The 21,374-nt window shown below is 33.3% G+C and overlaps 1 protein-coding gene across 3 annotated transcripts in view; it reads left to right on the forward strand.

The window, feature by feature from the left end:
- Positions 1 to 21,374, forward strand: part of LOC136974308 (uncharacterized) — a 290,946-nt gene that overhangs the window by 203,051 nt on the left and 66,521 nt on the right. For all 3 annotated transcript variants that reach the window (XR_010880624.1, XM_067269150.1, XM_067269149.1), the window contains exons 25-27: positions 4,081 to 4,236; positions 12,328 to 12,587; positions 12,672 to 12,946. Coding sequence is in view for 2 of the 3 variants with exons in the window: in XM_067269150.1 (XP_067125251.1) it covers positions 4,081 to 4,236; positions 12,328 to 12,587; positions 12,672 to 12,946 (691 nt within the window). In the remaining variant the exon portion in view is untranslated. The remainder of the gene's footprint in view (positions 1 to 4,080; positions 4,237 to 12,327; positions 12,588 to 12,671; positions 12,947 to 21,374) is intronic.

Raw genomic sequence — 21,374 nt, forward strand, 5'->3', positions numbered from 1 at the left:
CGTGCACTAACTTGCGCTTTCACAATTTCTAAATTCTCATTCATAAAACCACACAATGGACCCGGAAATGAAACTATCTGAGCCATGGGGGCCACCGTAAACTACTGCTACAAGTGGCCATTTTTGCTGTTTGATGGGCGTGCACTCCCACCTGAATTTAGGAACGCGTTCCGCAGGAAATTTTAAATGGATGTCGCTCACACAGAGTTACGCAGATGAATAAAAGAACGCACCCCATGTTCATTTTTTTATGATACAGTATGGTTATTTTATGCTGTGGAACAAATTAGATGTTTTAACATATATTTCTATGGGAAAATGCATTTCGTATAACGGACGTTTCACTTAACGGACGTGCACCTGGAACGGATTAAGTGCGTTATATGAGACACCACTGTACTTACACAAAACGTGCTCTGATATCCAAAGTCACCGAATTTTTTATTTCACTGATTTTCCTAAAAATTATATTACTATCAGATGCAAAAATCAGATTGGACCACTTCTGGCATTTTTACTTACATTTTTACACTTTAATTTTTTTCTACATAGTAAGTTCATCTACAATCTATGATATTTCCATATAAATAATTATATTTTAGATCATTTGTGGCACAGTGTGGCAATGAGCCAGATGAACTGACCTTGCGGGCCATAGTTTAGTGACCCCTAGTTTGATGCTAGTGATAGGCCCATTATTCTTATTATAACTTACAGCTTGCCCAAAAATTTTGGTCAGTATTCTCCTAATCAGTAGTCCTGTTGTTGATTGGTTGGACCCAGTGTCATGCTGTCCATGGAATTTTTATTTTCTAAAATATAAATACATATTGTGTGATTATTTTTATATTTTAACATACTTTGAATTACTTAAAATTAATATTTTATTATAACCACATTATGTATTTTATTACAAATTTCTATACATGTGAAAAACAATGATAAAATTGCTATTGTATATTTGAATATAAATTTGTATATGCATATTCCAAATGGAAGAGCTATATTTTCAAATATGGGATAGCTTCCATGACGAAAATATATGAATGGTGTAAAGCAGCCAGATTACACACATTTGTGCATGGTTTTTACAGAGCACCAATCTCTCATGGTTTAGCTGGTGGATGCTACACACGAAAATATTAAATAACACTTCCAATGATTCCATCCATTAGTCACTCATAGGGAGCTATTTGACTAAGTGGATTGTTTTAAGATTTAAAAAGTAAAGAATATTTTATGTTATTTTTATGTATGTTATTTTACAGCTATATTTAATTATAATTATATTCTAAAGATTTTGTCTGAAAATCTTTAGAATTTTTAGATAATTCAGTTTTAGATGTTAATAATTTTAAATAATATGAAAATCAATTTTCCGAAGCAAGTTTTAATTCTTTAAGCAAATTTTAATGAAGAATTTTTTGATTTATCTAAATTACGTAATGAATTGCAATATTTATATTTGTGTCCAGACTATATTGGCAAGTCACTCTTAGACATAAAAAATATTATAATTAATGGCAATCTGAACAAAGATGTACTAAAAGAATTATATGATTTAATATCATTAATTTTTATGGTACCATCTACGAATGCATCTGTTGAGTGCAGTTTATCAACCATGAAGCAAATTTGCAAGGAACACACAGTCGGAGGAAAGATTGTCATCACTAACATTGCTTTCAATGGAAAAAGAGCTTTTAAGTACTTTGATGCAATCAAAGACAAGCAATTTTTATGATAAAGTAGTAAACGACTTTGTGGAAAAAATTGCCCAATAGAGTTAGTTCATAAAAAATAATAAAAACAAGTTTTTATATCTTTATTTTATGTCAATGTTTCTATTTTAGAATTAAAATAAATAAACTGTTTATTTTTGTCATTTCTAGTATTTGTTTAAAATTTTTATGGAAACTGTGAGGCTCCAGAACAGTTGAAACTAAAATTTAATTTTTACATATTAAAAGCGAAATGCTATTGTCAAGCCAGACCAAATGTTATGTTAGTTATGTAAGAGGGAGGAAAGACAAGAAAACTGTAGTTGTTAAAACAAATGCAAAGATGACTGACATAATGGATCAGGTGAAATGTTGGCTGGAGAAGAGGGAGCTGACACGAGCACTAATAAATAGTCGAAAAATGGGAAAGATTAAATGGTTTGTTGTGCTACAGCACTAGTATTATTGTAAATTCTCCTTTTTTGTGTGTGTTTTGTTTGTTCTGTATCAGGTCATATATTGTACTAAATTCATTCTCTTCCATTTTGTATCGCGACATCACATTTTAATGTGGTGCATATTGTGTATGATGTATCTGCTGATTGGGTGAGGATTGGACCATGTGTGAATGACGTACTCCCTAATGGCGGGAGGTATAAATCCAAATGTATCATCATGGAAAGCCATTCTTTTTATTTGGGATCTCCTGCTTGCTACATACCTGCCATGAGTGAGAAAGAAATTGGTCACCAGTGAAAAGATTTGGATGCTAGGAAGTTGGACTAAGTAAAAGACAATCCAATTCCATCCATGTGAATTTAGCAATCATCAACAAGGAATGAGTGCTCAGTGACAAAGGAACTAATAAGGACAAGTGTAAGACATTTTTTTCAACATCTTAGCCAATTGTGGTGTTCTCATCACACGTGTAACTATTCTCGTAATTGTACAGAGGATATGAGAATCGGGGTCAAAAGACCACTAAGTTCGTTGTGTATATATTTTTATTTTTATGTATATATGCATTTGCCATTGTAAATTACCATAAAGAAACCTAATAAGTCTCTTGTATCAAGACCTACTATGTTGTAATTACACAGAATAAATTTTATTTCCTCATCCATTAAAATTCATGTAAAGTCCTTGTTGTTTTTCCCTGCCTTTACCCTACCCACATACCTAGTATACAAGTATAGAACAGGTTAGAAAAACATCACGTGTGATCATTAAAATTCAAAAATTGACAGAAAATAGGAACAATGGGCTGAATTATGAGCACATGGCTTATAGTTTTATCAACAAACTCTGGTCAGAGTTGACAAAAAGGTATTGGACAGACACCATGAAATGGACCTTTCTTGTGACCGATCAAGTCTTGGTTTTCACCTAGAAACAAAAGGGAGACCAATCAGGAAGCAAGGAAGGGGATACAGGACCAATCAAAAGGTGAGATTTGAGGGAAAAATCCTATAAAAACTCCAAATCTCAAGATCGAATTACTGATTCTCACCTAGTGTAATCACACCTAGTCTGTGTCACATCTATTGTTCTAACTCGTCCCAAAATCGAAGGACTCATGACTAAGCCAGCCATCTCATCTACATCATCTCTGCCCCGGGGCCTCACCATTGCCATCTCCATTGCCCTCACCATCACCGTCATCATCAATGGTCAAGTAACTCCATAAAATCAATGGTCATCGCCCCTAGCACCCAATCTTCAAAGCAGACTATTTTGTTCATAGTGTAAGTTATTTTATGTCAAAGATAAACTGTTTTGTAAGGACATGTGTCATCTTTGCCTCCAGCATCACCACCCACATACGATCAGTCCCTAGGCTTTTCCCTGACATACAATTAACTGATTGTCCCAAAAGTCTGCTTTCTTACAAAACAACAGCTTCCTTATCAAATTTCTTGGCATGCCACTGGTATGCATGCAACTACATTTAATAAAATGTACAATATAAAAGATATCTGAACATTCATTTTAGTATCAATTGTAATTTCATTTTATGCTATGGCTTTGATATTTGCTATTAATCACATTTATCTCTACCTGTTGATTCTCAGTTATGCTTATCAGAAATATTGCAAAAACTTTAAATGCATTTTTAAGAAACTGAAAGGAAAAAAGTCCTAAACATTATTGTCTTATTTTCTCTTCATCACAAAATTATCTCCATTTCCATTTTACTATTGAAACACATTAAAATTCATTACAAGCAGACATTATATTTTTAAAAGTAAATGACAAACTGTAATATTCATGAAACTACAATAGGGAATAAGAATTAATTTAAACCTGTTATATGAATTGAGATTCTTTTAATTTTAAATAAAATTTATTTGATATTTAGGTTTTTGGTGGACGTAAATGGACTCTTGGTTCTTTGGGTAGCAGTTGTTCATCTATGGATGTATCTTTGCCTGGTTTTAAACGTGCTTCTAGTTTTGGTGTTGGAACAACTAAGTTAAGAAAAAAGAAATCTACAACATCACTTGCAGCAATTAGAGTTAAGCATCTTTGTTTTTAATAATCTATTGTTAATATTAATAAGAATTAAAATTAATTTTCTTCATAACATTTAATTTAAAAACTGATAAACTATTAGATAAGTTTGATATACTCATCAAGATGAATTTTGAAAGAAAACAAATAGCCTACACAACAAAATAAAAAAACATGCAATAAAGAAATAGAATTAAAATTTTATCTTTTAAACATTAAAATTACTATATTACTAATCATACTTATTCATTAAAATTTTTATTTTAGTATGGCTAATTATATGAGATAATCTTATCAGAAAATAAAATATCCTAAAGAATTGACAAAAATAAAATTAATCTATTGACTTTTAGTTAATAAAATTTTTCTGTGTTTTTTGGACTTATATTGTTGTTATTAAATAGTAAATGAAAAATTTCTTGTCATTTCATGTAAATATATGAAATAAAAGTGATCAGAACTGTAAAAAATTTTAGATTTGTTAATACTGTATATAATTATTTAAAAACCTTTATTTAATCAATTAACTGAATTTTACAGGAGTTGTGTGAGGTCAACTGCCTTCAAACATTTGTGTGGCATCTCTAGATCCTAATTTTTATTCCAAAATTGTGAAATTATTGGCAATCAGAAACTATGATTATATCTTTTATTTCCATTATGTCTTTCTAACAATGTGAGATAGTAGAGGATAATGAAAATGCTATTTTTATGTTTATTTTATTGTAATTTGATGCAATAAAGCAATAAAATAAACATATCAAATTTCACATTGCTGTAAATTATTTCAGGTTTTATGGTTTGATATTTGGTTTATTTGTAATGGGAGAGGGATAGGTTGTTTTAAGGAGATTAAGTTGTTCTGTAATTGCCTAAAGTAGAAAGTACATATATAAATAACTAATTGATTGATGAGTTTTTACTCAAAGTCTGCATTTGCTATTGCCACAGTGGTTTTACTTGTTTTTTGTTCAGTTTTAACTGTTTTTTTTTTTTAAATATAACTTCTTCAAAAACTGGAACCATACATATAGAGTCGCAAATCACTCCTAAACTCAAATTTTCCAGCAAATAAACATAAAAAACTTACAGTCAAACATTTTTGGCCACAAATTTATTGGCCTTCTTCAGGAAAAAATAAACAAATGTAGTATCGAGGATCAACAAAATGTTCCCGACGTATAAAAATGGCAAGTGTGTAGAGGATCTTACAAATTTAAGCACACGACGAATTATCGATAACTATATATTCTTTATAAACTTTGGATCACAATATCTACGGTTATACAATTACGTTTTCCCCGTTTCGCGACATAAATTAGATGAATCAAATCTTATAACAAGCATATACCTGACAAGTACAAACAAATTTAGAACTATGCATAAATATATATATACAATAGGTACAAACGACATTAATCTACAAAGTATGCCTCGATGAATTCCTCGAACAAGTCCAACAGTTCTTCTGTCCAGTCAGTGATCTGGTCAGCGAAAAAAAGATGGCTCCACACATGGAGCGTCTCCATTTATATTGCCCGCCATCCAGGTTACAGCTGTGCCACTTGGTAAGAGTCGACCAATCCTAATTCCGCTTACAGGCACCTGGCAAAGGGTGATATGGCAACGCAAAACAATTAACTCGCGCGACGACATCTTAAATTCTGATACGGACAACGGAACTCTTTTATTTATATATATATACATATAACTACAATAGTGATTAATCACTACATATCTCCCCCTTTTAAATCAATGCCCGAAATGCAATTTTCGAAAATCAATCTTCCTCTCCCTTAGGTTGTATGGCCTTGTCCCACACACCATCTCCTTGTTTTGGTGACCTGACGAATCACTGTTATCGTTTACACTCCCCCAATCTTATGATGCTCCACCAAGCACATTTCAACACCCTCCTCATCTTCATCTGATTCAACACACTCAACCTCCCTCACACACAGGTTCCTTCTATGTTTAGGCTGATCCAACCCACAGCATAATTTTAGTCTATCAACATGCACAGCATCCATGTCATGTTTAATACACCCCTCTACTCTATACATTGTCGGATTTATCACCTTTATTATCCTGAATGGCCCCAAATAATTAGGAGAGAACTTATTCCTTTTTCGCCCCTTTTGCCGAACTCATACCTTTTGCCCCTCACTGAAAGACAATAATTTTTTTCCTTTGTTACAATAATCTCTATTCCTTCTTAGCTGGTAAACAAGCCGACATTAGGCAAAGTCCCTTAACACGCGCAATTTGGTTAGAAGGTATGACTTACGTTCGTTGATAGTCATTTGACTTGTGGTGCAACTGAAGGCAGGGGTTTGCAGGTCTGTGCTGAAAAGAAGGAAGGCAGGCGACTCATTCAAGACGGAGTTATAATGCTCATGATGCGAGTTGTTATAAGCGAAGCAAGCGGGATCAATGAGGTCATCCCACTCCAAGGTAATTTCGCTGGAAACCTTGGAAATCATTTCAATTATTGATTTATTAGCCCGTTCGCACATTCCATTAGTACATAGGCAATATAGGTCGTAGTTATATTCCTCCGTATTCCCAGCCATTCACAGCAATCGGCAAACAGGATGACAAGAAATTAGTCACAATCACCTCGGAAACTTCGTACCTACAAACAACTTTGTCGAATATCAAATTACTAATGGACCATGCAGTTTGATCCTTAATTCGATGGGCCTCCATGAAGCGTGTGCATATGTCTACTATCACAAGGATGAACCGATTGCCACATTTTTGTGATGTTGATGAGGCCAATAGCCACCTTTGAATGATATCAATAGCCACCTTTTGAAATGGGATGCTCGCTTTTTCATTTTCTTGAAGGGGGCCTTACCTCTATGAATGTTATAACGTTGACACTTCTAACAATTTCTGATTACCACCTCGACTACATGCTTCAATTCTTTACAAAATACCCCTCTCTACTAATTTAATTGTTTTAAATACCCCCAGTGCCCTGCTAATTGATTCTTGTGAATTGCCTTAATTAAGCTCTTAGCTATGCTTTCCCCCACACATATTCTGTCCGCATGAGTTTCGCGGGTTTTCCAATAGAAACGTCTATACAAACAATCATTCTTTATTAGGTAATTATCAAAATAATTTCCAGGGTTATCACTCTGCAAAATATCCCTTTTTATAGCTCCAAAAACACTATCGCTATCTTGAGATACGGATATCTCGCTCTCGCGTGGAATTTCTCCTCCTTTTATGTGACCATCCAGATAATTGATGCCATTGACGTTCCGTGAAAGAAAGTCGGCCGCCTTGTTTTCTATCCTCTTAATATGGTTTACCTCTATATTGAAGTCAGATAACTCCATTACCCATCTAGTCAACCTACGACTTCCATTGCAAATGTTGCTTAAGAAAATAAGCGACTTGTGATCTGATAGGATTATTGTCTTCTGACCAAGAATCAGGTGCTTAAAGTGTCTCAACACCAACAATATGGCCAGACATTCCTTTTCTATGGTGGAGTAATTGCACTCCACACCTTGGAATTTCCTACTATAGTAACCTATCGGTGCTAGACCACTACTAGTTTTTTGTTCTAGCACTGCCGCGGCATCGGTGTGTAAATAAAAGTCCTTGAAATCAGGATGAACCTGGTCCGCTTGGATGTGTCGGGCCCCGTCCCTCACCACCCGGTCGCCCCATTGTGGGCCTGGCTGAACCCATAATGGGCCATCTATAAGAGGCCCTCTTAGTGCCTACAGGGCGGAAAGAGTTAAAAAAAAAAAAATCAGGATGAGCCAAGATGGGAGGGTTGGATATGGCCCCCTTTAAACCCTCAAAACTTGTCTGGCAAGCCTCACTCCACACAAATCCCTACCCTTCTTGGTGAGCTCCGTAAGCAGAGAGGCTACCTTGGAGAAGGACAGGATGATGTTCCTAAAAAACCCCACCATCCCGAAGAAGCTACGTACTTGCTTAACGCTAATAGGTGGTTTAATTCCCTTTATAGACTCAATGTTGGTAAGGTCTGGATGGAGTTATTCTCCCTCTATTTATGACATGACCCAGATACCTTACTTCTTATGCTAAAAGTTGACACTTCTCAGGATTTAAACGCAACCCCTCTTCGCTTAATGTTGTCAGGACTTGCTTAAGTAACTGTAGATGATCATCGAGGCTCCTTGAAAACAGGATGATGTCATCTTGAAAGACATAGCAACTAATTCCTATATATCTAGCTAGAATTTTGGTCATTAGAAACTGAAAATAACGTCCGCTATTCTTGCCGCCTTGGGGCATTCTACATAATTGGTATTTGCCCCACGGGGTCGAAAAGGCAAATACGTGTCTCACTGCAGGGTCTAATGGAATCTGAAAATACTCCGCTTTTAAGTCGAGCACAGAAAAAAACCATTCCCCTCAAGTTGAGAAAAAATGTCATCAATTCTTGCCATGGGGAATATCTGTGGCACGGTCATATCATTTATCTTCCATAAATCTAATGTTAGTCTGATCTCTCCAGATTCCTACGGAATTACATGTAAGGGTGAGTTCCACACCAATATGCTTTCCTCACACACGCTCGCTTGACAAAGCTCATCTATCTTACACTGGAGGGCTGGCAGGTACCCATATGGGATGCAGTATTGCTTAGTATTTATGGGTCGGTTGGAGGTTAGTTCCACGCTATGTACAAAATTTTTTGTGCTGGAGATCTCAGTGATATTCTGCACAGTAACGTCTGGAAACTTATCAAGGACTTCAAACACCCTTTCCTTAGTGCTCTGCTCAAGATGGTCCAGGTTCCATACATCCTTACTACTTGCGATACTCTTTGTTATATTTATATTGAATTTATAGTTATATTCTACCCCTACTGGCCTTATCTCATGCCCTAATTGTCCCAGTATCCCTGATTGTTGGCTAATGATGTCCATTCCTATAATGAGATCGTAACAGGCATTCTCAGGGAATGCGATACTTGGGATCTTCACCTTGCAAATGCCTCCCTCATCCAAGACTATCCTTACAGCCATAGCCTCATCACTCGAGATAATGGTTCCCTCCATACCACCAATAAGTGCCTCATTTTTCACAATACATTTCTCATTCCTTAGTTTGACCCAATCTATTAGTTCCTTTCTTATTACGGTTCTTTCGGCCCCTGTATCCACTAGTCCTCTCAATTGGCGTCCCATCAATCTACAATTAATGACCGGTAACCCGCAGTTATTTAACATTATCTCATTGGTCAGTGTTAGCTGTTTGTGGCAGTCAATTGCCTGACCATTCAATTGACCATGTCTTAGTTTAAATTCCTATGCTGATTACAGTATCTCAATTTATGTCCACGTTTTCCACATGAGTAACAAGTCCTACTTTCTCCCCTACTCTCCCTCCGATTTCCTTCTTCCTTTACTAACTCACAGACCGACTTTAGCGACTCACTCAATTGTTTTATTTGCCGTTCAAGTTCGTCTATCCTATTGTCCCTCTTGACCAGGTCCCCTTCTTTATCCATGGTTACACATATCTCGCTAACATTTGTTCTTTTACCACAGGCATTTTTAATTTCTTCCTCAGCTTCAGCCAAACTGATTGCCTCATCTAAAGTTCTCGGGTGCCCTTGCATTACTTGTTTCCTGATCTCAGGACATAATCCTCACATGAAACATTCCTTTATAGAGTTATCTCTAAGAATCTCTAAATTAGGATTTTGGGTTATAGCTCTAGATAGCAAGGACTTGACCTTAATTCCGTATTCACAAACCCTTTCATCATGTCTTTGGGCCACCTTAAGAACTAAACTAAAAGCATCCTGTTCACGTTCCTTGCGGCTGAAGCACTTTATTAGGGCTTCTTTCAACTCACTATAACTAGTAACACCCTGTTCCTTTAGGTCAAAGAAACTGATAACGGCTCATCTTTTAATCCTACCTGGATCACTGTTATCTTCACCGGTTCTTCCCAATTTGCCAAACTTGCTACATTCTCCACTGTCTTAAAAACATGGCTGATATCTAGCATGTCGCCAGGAGGTTTGAAAAGCAGGGAATCATCTCCATAAATCCTGTCACAATCGGGATATTACTGACTTCCGTCGACCCAGATTGTTGACGGCTGCAGGTGACTTGTTCTTCCATCATGACGACCCTTAGCATGACAAACAACACAGCTAACCAACGTGTGCACACCTTAACTTATTAAATTCACAGTGGAAATACAACAATAATATTACAATCTTGATCCTTTCACAAATAGGTTCACCCTTGCTCTTGAATTAATCCTGTGTCGGACGCCAATGTAGTATCGAGGATGAATGAAATGTTCCCAATGTATAAAAATGGCAAGTGTGTAGAGGATCTTATAAATTTAAGCACACGACGAAGTATCGATAACTATATATTCTTTATAAACTTAGGATCACAATATCTACGGTTATACAATTACGTTTTCCCCGTTTCGCGACATAAATTAGATGAATCAAATCTTATAACAAGCATATACCTGACAAGTACAAAACAAATCTAGAACTATGCTTAAATATATATATACAATAGGTACAAACGACGTTAATCTACAAAGTACGCCTCGACGAATTCCTCAAACAAGTCCAACAGTTCTTCTGTCCAGTCAGTGATCTGGTCAGCAAAAAAAAGATGGCTCCACACATGGAGCGTCTCCATTTATATTGCCCACCGTCCGGGTTACAGCTGCCCCATGTGGTAAGAGTCCGACCAATCCTAATTCCGCTTACAGACATCCGGCAAAGGGTGATATGGCAACGTGAAACAATTAACTCGCGCGATGACATCTTGAATTCTGATACGGACAACAGAACTCCTTTATATATATACATATATATAACTACAATAGTGATTAATCACTACACAAATTTGTCGGCCTTCTTCTGTTTCTTTTTTTGATTTATTAACATTTTTTTATCATGATGGCAAGAAGCTTTCCAAAAAAATAATTAATTTACTTAATATTCCATATAACATTACATTAAATCAACATACAAATACTGGATATGCATTGTATTACAAATATTTATTAATTTATTTTCATATATGTTTCTAATTTTTAAAAAAAATTATTTTTTAACTATAGTTTTTGAAATTCTCTTTTAACAAATTAGTAAGTAATATCTAAAGTTGTATATCAGAATTGTTATACAGTGGAACCTTGGTATATGACTTTAATCCGTTCTTTGATGTTTGGACTTATACCAAATAGGAATATAGGACTTATATCGAATATACAAATAGGACATATACCAAACCAACCTTTCCCATAAGAAGTAATGTAAAAATGATTAATCTGTTCTCATGTAAAAAAACCCACTTGATATGATATATTAATGGGGTTGTAAAATAATTTAAACACTGTTTGAGCACATTAATAAAAAAATAAATTTTATTATAGATTTTTAAAGTTATTACAATATATTGTATTATATTATTTAAATCATTAAATCAAAATCAAAAATCAAATCAAACTCTCCTTAATACTAATAATCTGTTTAGAAATTGATTAAACCCCTTTCGCAACGTTAGCAAATTTAATAATGTCTTTATTTTTCATGATTGTCGATATTGTCTTTCTTGGAATATGGTGTGCAACAGTTAAATCTCGAACACCCATGCCACCTTCATATTTCTCAACAATCTCTTTTTTCAGTTTCATTGTGATTCTAGTCATATTTTTAGTTTTCTGTTGCTTTTCATTTGCCTTTTTGCAATTCATGATTAATAAAAATAATAAAATTTTACTTACAAATTAAAATTAGAAGAAATTTAACAAAGTTATAAACCGTGGGACTGCGAACGTCTAGTCTGGTCTAGTACACTGATAGTGCTACTTGTTTTTAGATGGCGCACATAATTGAATTAAGTCGTATACCAAACAAAAGTCGTATATTGAGCAAAATTTGTTTCGTCCAAACAGGACGTATTCCGAATTGGACATATTCTAAAGCAGACATATACTGAAGTTCCAATGTACTTACTTTTATATTAACAAACATTTTTTAAAAATTTTTTAAATTATTTTTTTATTGAAAGCACTATTAGAATATAAATAATATTTTCATTTTATAATATTATAGGATGGTAGTCCAAAATCACAATTCAGTGCTTCATCTGAACCTCAGCCAGATGTAACTTTACGAAAACAAAGTCCTACTACAAAACATCGTCGTTCTGGTGTTAAATCTAGTCCTCAACTTCATGGTGATCAGGTATTAGAATGTGGTTCAACCAGTCCTCAGCATGGCAGTAGTCCTCCTTCTGCTTCTTCGTGTGAAAATATTATGAAGTTGTCATTAGGGAGTCCAGTTATGCATTCATGCTTATCAACTAACCCTAGGTATCAATTAATCCTGTTTACATCAAAAATGATTCCAAATATAAAAATTCAAATATTGCTAAATTTTCATTATTATTGTTATAGTAGAGAACGTCTTTGTCAAAGAGCATCTACTGGAGCAATTACTGGAACTAATGGCGATAGTCCTCCTCCTATTCTTTGTCGTCCAGCCATTACTCATTCTAGTCAAATGGATTTTGTTGAATTTACAGAATTATTTAGATCTTTTTTAGTACGCTCTCGAAAAGATTTGAAAGATCTTTTTGAACAGATTGCCTTAAAAACACAGGGAAAATCTCAGAATGAAGATGGATCATTATATATTGAAACTACTATTTCATCATCATCTAAAATGCTGGGTATAATTTATTTAATTTTATTTGAATTAAATTATTGGTTAATTGAATTTAAAAAATACAAATATTCTTCATATAATAATACAAATAATTTTAGGAAAATGTATACAAATAGTTAGTAGAATATTAAGATTAAAAGTAATTGTAATGAAGTACTTGCTATTGGAGTAACAGGTTTTCATTAAACTGTTGCGGAGTACTCCAGTTGGAGTAACTGTCAATTTACTTTCATAATTAACTAGTTGGTGGCGATTTTAAGCACTGATTGGCTTTTATCTACATAGACTAAGTCTGTTTCAACGAATAAGATATTTGTTACCTACCCCATATTTTTAAATTTAAGCACAAAACTCCTCTATTCCATGTTAAGTCTATGGGAGACCTTTCTTTTGTTCATTTGACAATAAAATCCTAGTTAGCATGCCCGTTAAGTTCTAATTGGTATATTATAGCTAAATGACTATCCTTTGACCAATAAGCATTGACTTGGGTTTGTGGGGTGGGAACTTTCTTGGAAAAAGTTATACCAACTTCGAGCTACATTGTCAGCTACAAACGTAAACAAACAATTATAAATCGTTATTCTTATCTACTTTTAGCATGAATTTAATAAATTTTTATGTATATTTATCCTATTTAACAAATAAGCTTGTTTTTTAAGCCATTCAGCCATAAATCTTTCAAAAAACAAAGTACTTCCGGTTATGGTGGTACTTCCGTAATACATAAGATATACATGTATAGTCGTTAATATTATAAAGTAATAATCGCTTATTATAGTCTACTATTAGTACAATAAATTAAATAACGTATAAATAGAATCAAATACACATCATCAGTAATAAAAGTGTATTGACCTAGATTTAGAAAGGCCACCACCCCCCACGCCGATCGGCGTTATAATCTATAGGCCGTATTATTTCTCTACATTGATTTAGAAAGCTGCAATTTTTTTTATTTGACAGAAAATATACATGTCTACGTAACGTATGTAACAAATTAATAAAAAATTTATAAAAAAAACGATTTTTTAAATATTCTTAAAATCTTAAATTTTATTAATTTTTTTAAACGTACATAATATTTTGAAGTTAACAATCGTAAAGTGTAATATGTACGTGATAGAAAACTGAAAACAGATTATATCTACTACAATTTTTAAGCGAGATATCGCAAATTGAAAACCACTTTAAAAACCACAAAACCTGTACGCAACAGCGGTGTAAGTTTTCGGATTATCGAGTGAGCAGCTGACAGGTTAAGATAAAAAGTAATTGTAATGAATTAATTGATTTTAATCAAAAATGCTTTGTTTTCATAATCTTTTATATAAAGTGAATGATGGATTTGAGGCTATTAAGTGATAAAATCCAACAAGTGAAATAAGGAAGACCATATGTTTTCTAATAATAACAATTGCAGGGCTTAAAGTGATTCTCTTTTTTAGCTTTTTTAGCTTTTTTTCATAGCTCCTCTCTTTTTTAGCTTTTTCTGAGAAAAACGCACTTTTTTAGCTTTTTTCACTTCCCATGTGAAATTTTTTTTTTGTAAATGCGCTCAGGAGCGAAATAGCAACCAGCACTTCCCCATATGCCTTATGGACCGTGCGCGACATGTTAAGGCACTGTCGTATACACATGTAGTGTACTACATTTATATAGACTAACAAAACGAGGAGCTTTCCAAAGCTTGATACTCTGCACATGCTGTAGGAATTTGCACATGGGTTCTCCTTGCTTGTATCCTTGTGAAATACCGATCTCCGCAGCGCTTCGATATAATCACGCTGCATTAAGACATAAGTACACTTCTAGTTCGGCGTTAAGAGTGATTTTTATACAGCATTATTTTTAGCATTTGTATTTATTTAAGCGCAGTGGACAAAAGAAAGAAATAGATTTTATTTAATACTAACAGTAGAAACTCATGTTTTAGCAACGGAAAATCGTATAGAACCCAATACTTTCTGAAGTAAGTTGCTAAGCAAACTTCTTCCCAACTGCCTGCTATTCTTTAGCTTAAACGATGACATTTACTCGTTTTTGACTACCGTAGAAAAACCGAAAAAATAATTGTTGAGCAACAATAAATTTGATTTCTACTGTTATTATTAAATAAAACGTTGTAGGACACTCGTTTCAAAGCTTGTATCTTTCTAGCACTCTGTAAAATTAAAGATCGAGCGAATCTCGTGCCAGGAAATACAAGATTTTAAACTAATATCCTAAATATTAATAACTTCTGTAGAGACAATCTTTAGACAAAGACGAAAGTTTGGTTTTAAGTGGGTGCTTATATATTTGGCATGCACTATGGTTTTCTGCATTCTAACAGTGTCCTTCATTTTCCATTTCGACAAGCTATAAAACTCTTCATGCACGTGCGCATTCAAACAGCTGCGGTTAATCCGGCACCAAATTAAAAAATTAATTTGTAAATATTATTTAGTCGAAAAACCGCTATTTTCACTTTAATCTAGCTTTTCGATATGCTTCTAGTCAAACTCATTCAAAAAATTAATTTAATTATAATTTATTGAAGATTTTAATGTTTTAATATTAGAAAGTAATTAGCATAAATTACATGGTGTCATGTCTCATCTTCGCTCCCGTTCAAGTTTATTGTCCTATACACACGCCGATGTTTGCTTTTACTTCTGCTGGGGTTTTATTTCAACCTCGACCATTTGGTTACGCAAAGTGGGGAGACGAGCATCATGTGATCGCGTACCTGACTTTTTACAAGTTTCCTTACCTCAAAAGAAACTTATATTTTTTCTTGATTTTAATTATTATTAACTTTTTTGATGGATTCTTATATCTTTGTATTATCTAAAGTTGCAGATATAAATGCGTAAAACTTTATTTAAAAAATTGTTTTTCTTATATTTTAAAATTCAAAAATAAATTAAATATCGGCAGTGGTGTGCCGTGACATTTGATGATAGGGAAGCTGTGTTTCTGTAAGAAGCCGACTTTCAGGGGCAATCAGTTAATTGCGCGTCAGTGATGGTCTAGGGTCCATTCGTACGTGCGAATGACAAAAATAAACAATTTATGTACTTTAATTCTAAAATACAAATAATACACACATAATACAATTATAGAAAAACTTGTTTTTTTTTTTATTTTCTATAAATTAACTCTATTCGGCAATGTTTTCCCGCAAAGTCGTTAATTACTTTATCATAAAAGTCACTCGTCATTGATTCCATCAACGTATTTAAAAGTTCTTTTTCTATAGAAAGCAACGCTAGCGACGACAATCTTTCCTCCGACTGAGTGTTCCTGGCGAATGTATGAATTCGCTTCATTGTTGAAAAACTACGCTCAACAGACGCACTGGTAGATGGTATTGTAAAAATTAATGATATTAAACCATATAATTCTATTAGTACGTCTTTGTTTAGGTCATCATTAATTATAATATTTTTTATGTCTAAGAGTGACTTGCCAATATAGTCCGGACACGAATATAAATATTGCAATTCACTACGTAATTTACATAAATTAAAAAATTCTCCATAAAATTTACGTAAAGCATTAAAACTCTCTTCGGGAAATTGTTTTTCATAATATTTAAAATTATTAAAATCTAAAAGTGATAAAAATTCTAGAGATTTTATGTCGGCAAATCTGTCAATACAATTTTGTATCAATGTATCCATTATTTCATAAAACAGACGTCTATATAAATCCTTTTTAGACTCAATATCAGTATGTCTCATTCCTCTTTTTGGTTGAATTTCTAAAAAAGTTTCATCTTTTTTCAAAGCGTCCCAAATCAAATCAAAATCATTTCTTTTCTGTCGTAAAAAATCAATAAAGTGATTTATTCTAGTAATACAATATGCTATATTAAAATTTTTTTTTGTAATATATCAAAAAGGATATCTGAATGTGCAAATATTTGATGAAAAACTAGTAATAAAAAGTGAAAATCAAAATCTATTAAATAATGGTATAATCCTCTTGCGGCAATTGTAGTATCAGAATCCCATTGTTCTGGACTTTCAACCATATTCAACAACAAAAGTTTTAATTCTTCTTTATACTCCATAACGCAGTTTACAATCCTGCTATTGTAATTCCATCTAATAGGTGTGGCTGAAGGAAAACGCTTATTGACTTCTAGGTCTAAGGCGTGAGATCTTTTAGAAGATTTAGAAAAAAATGAAGAAAATCCTGTCATAGTTTGAAAAAATATTTTACATTCTTTTATATATCCAACAGATTGAGAGAAAACTAGGTTCAATCTGTGAGCATAACAGTGTACGAAAATAGCATGTTTGGATATTTCTTTAATTTTAGCTCGGACACCATTATGTTGTCCGGCCATTACGGCAGCACCGTCGTATGTTTGTGCCACTAATTTTTTAGTGCATTGAAATTCGTCTAAGTAACTCTTAATGTGAGTGAATAACGAATTTGCGTCTCTGTTCTCACTCACATCAGTAAAGCCCACAAATCTTTCTTCGACGTTACCGTTTTCTTTCACGTAACGAAATACAGTCGACATCTGGGCTCTGTGGCTAATGTCCGTTGTTTCATCTACAATTATAGCAACAAATTTTGCGTTTTCAATTTTTTTTTTAATTTCTTGCAATAAAACGTTTCCTAACGAATTAACGAGCTCATTTTGAATTTTGTTCGATAAGCCAGTAAAAACTGTAGACTTCTCTAAATGCATTTTTAATTGATTATCTGACGTACTTAATAAAGAAACGAGTTCAATATAATTACCTCTGTTATTAGATTCAATACATTCCCTATGCCCTCTAAATGCCAATTCTTGCTTTGCTAAAAAGCATGTAATATCTATTAATTTAGATACAATATATCTATTAGCCGTAACTATCTTGTTATAATTTTCAATATTAATTTTATATTGTTTACTAATGTTAAATTCTATTCTATTTTGATTTCCAAATTGCTTCAATTTTACGAAAGAATCGATGTGACATTTACGATTTTCGTGTCTTTTTCTAGCTTTACTCAAATTATTTAAATCGTCAAAGCCATTCTTATTCCACACACTAATTTCATTTGAAAATAATAGGCAAGGCCAACAAAACAATTTTTGCATTTTTATGCATCCACAAAGCCATTTTACGTCTTGATAAATTTTATCGTGAAAATGTCGAACAAATTTTTTTGTCGAAGTACTTATATTTAATTTAGGCGTTGGTCTTTCTCTTTTAATAATGGCTTCTTTTTCATTATATTGTCTTGAGCCAAAACTTTTTTTAAGTAAATTTTCAATATCACAATTACAGTTTAAATCGCTAGCCATGATATAAGGGCTAAAATTAAAAATAAAATTATTAAAACTTACTTAGTAAAATAAAATTTGTGATGGATATACAATTATACATACCTGGTACAAAATATTCAATTGTATGAATATACTTTTGCGAAGAAACGTATATAAAAATAACATAAAATATTGTTTATTTTTAAATATTTAAACAATCCACTGAGTTAAAATTGCTCCCTGCGAGTGGCTCACGAATGGAAACAGAGACGATTTTGGTAGGTGTACAGTGAATGCATGCATGACAAATCCCGAGGGTGCCGATACCGGTCAATGTCAAATGCCTCTTTTGTCGCATCACTAGTATATCTCAAAGGACGCGACAGGGCCGTTGTAAATTTTAAACGTTTCTCACCATAGATGTAAATATGTTAAACTTAATAGTCATTTGTTTTCTAACTACTGCAATTCGTTTTAGTACCAGGTGTACACGGAAATCAGTTCCCCACTGTACTGAGCTAGTAATTGCTTCGGTTAAGCTTTTGTTTAAGTCAGCAGGGTTTTACTTATGTCACCATTCCCTAATCTCTTAATTATTTAACTACTTCTTAGTAGAAATAACTCGAAACCAGTTACTTTGTACTCGAATATCTGTAGTCTTGGGAAAAAAGTGGAAAGAAATTTTTATGACAACCGATACTTAGATCGTACATTTAAGGAAAATAAATTCTAGAGCTTTTTTTGTACCATTGTACGTCTCATTCATTAAATTTGGTTGTAAATAATGATGCCAAAGTAACAGTTAATTTTTTAACATTATACAAGAATTGTACACGTTTTTTTCTGCATTCCCTTACAGATGGGACATACTATAATCGTAATATCACCGGTTTAACATTGAAACCTGTAAGTAATATAAGATGGGAGAGCGGAATAAATATATCAAATATTTTAATGGATTTTTTTAAACTCACGTCAACTATACAGAACTATCACAAAAACATGCCAGTAAACTCCTATCGGTTGGGTTAAGTTATAAATCTAGTCTAGGGTGGGCAATTTTTTTTATAACACGGACCAGAATAAATTTTATGTTTTTCCGCGGGCCGTAGTAGTTAATTGACGCCTTTTTGTGACTCGTAATTTTTTTAGTCTGCAAATATGAAATAAATAAATAAAAAGTTTATACTACATTTATTTCTCTTATCATTTTCGAAAATTACAAAGAATTGGAAAATTAACTATTAATTAGTTATTTTTCCAATTTAATAATCTATTAAAGATCTCGTGGGCCGGATAGAAACTTTTCGCGAGCCGTAGCTGGCCCACGGGCCGGGGTTGCCCGCCGTTGATCTAGTCTACTCGTGATTCACGTAATCGGGCAAGAGCGGCCGAATATCTAGCAGGCAGGCGGCTAAACAGCCCACAACCAGTCGGGGATATAAAGTTAGAAGCTTTATGTGTGAAGCATCCACCAGCTAAACCGGGTGAGGTTGGTGCACTGTAAACCGCATGTGCTAATGCCTATATAATCTGGCTGATTGGAGACTGACCCGGTTTCGACATTCCTTCCGCCACCGAATTATTCGAATATACAATAGCAATCTTATCGTTTTTTTTCACATGTAGTATAGAAATTTGTAAAAGATACATAATGCAGTTATAATAAAATATTAATTTTAATTAATTCAAAGTATGTTAAAATATGAAAATTTATATTTTATAAAATTCAAGGGAAGGTCATTGGAAGGTGGAATCAGCGCTTCCATTGCTTCCAATGACGGCACGCCACTGAATATCGGATATGCTAAACTATAAGTACAGTGTGTTTTACATTATCATTGCGAACAGATACAGCCAATTGTTTTATAAACGTATTTATTATTTGAAATTTTATAAATTATTTAATTTGATGCAACGTAATCAATTAATTACTGTGGCATGTTAGCATGGGCGTAGCCAGGAAATGGCATGGGTAGGCACCCCCCCAGTTAACCTGGTGCTCCTCCCCAGAAAATTACAGCCCGGCCCCACGCAGTTAACTTGGTGCCCCTCCCCAGAAAATTACAGCTTCTACTAGGCCCCCCCCCATAACAATGCGTTAATTAATATGGAGATGAGACTCGATTCAATTACTTTTTCATTTCAGACATTAATTAAAGTGTTATTTTAATGTAATTTTATACATAATGTATGTTTATTATAATTAATAAATCTATATAGGAATAATATCTGTGTCTAATAAAACAAAGCGATTATAAAAATGAAAAGCGTTCATTCCATCTCGATCTTTTGTAAGCGAAATTTTATGATTCTAATTTTTAAAAAATGAGATTTTTATTTATAATTTCTGTAATTTGATCTATAAGAGCAAAAAACTGAACTTATCAAATATCAACTCTCTGTAAATAATTTCATCATTTACTTATTAATGTCAGATTTGTTAAATTTAATGGGATTGTATTATTTTTCAACTGGAGGGTAGTAGAAAGCTTTGTATATTTTCTTCCGTGAAAGTGATAGACTCTGCTGGTTCCCTACTGTGAAGGACAACAAACTGCTAAATGTTTAATTACATTGTTTTCATAAACTCTCTTCTCTGTCAGTTTTGGGTCGAATGACAAACAAATTGTTTTATTGTATTCAAGGGAATAGATTTGGAGACTAGTATTACCAGTAATGAATGCTGTAATTTTATTTTTAATCATTTAAAAAATATTGATAAAATTACCAAATAAATGATTGGGTCACAATTACTAGTGGTATTGCTATATAACAGACGTGGGCAAATGAGACTCCGAGAGCTGCATGCGGTTCTTTTTGAATTTTATGTGGCTCTTGCTGAAAGAGTTAATTTCTGCTTTTTATTATTATTTTTACAGTTTTATTTCCACAATTTTGTGAAAATATGTTTATTAAAAAAATTCAATACTTGTTCTATATTATATAATAAAATCCAGGTACAGAACTGAGCAGTACAGTGGCTCCCATGCATTTTGCAAAACCTACATTTCGGCTCCCACTGAACTTTTGCTTTCCCACTCCTGCTATATAATGAACATGCAACCCACTGATTCTACCAGAAGTTGTTTTTTTTCTTCTTTAATTACATTTTTTTTATGAAGAAATCAAAAAATGTACCTTGAAATAAATGGCATTTGAAATTTGGCATGTTATA

This window comes from Centruroides vittatus, unplaced genomic scaffold (genome assembly GCF_030686945.1).
Source record: "Centruroides vittatus isolate TY-2023 unplaced genomic scaffold, ASM3068694v2 contig_347, whole genome shotgun sequence".
NCBI classification, from domain to species: Eukaryota; Metazoa; Arthropoda; class Arachnida; order Scorpiones; family Buthidae; genus Centruroides; species Centruroides vittatus.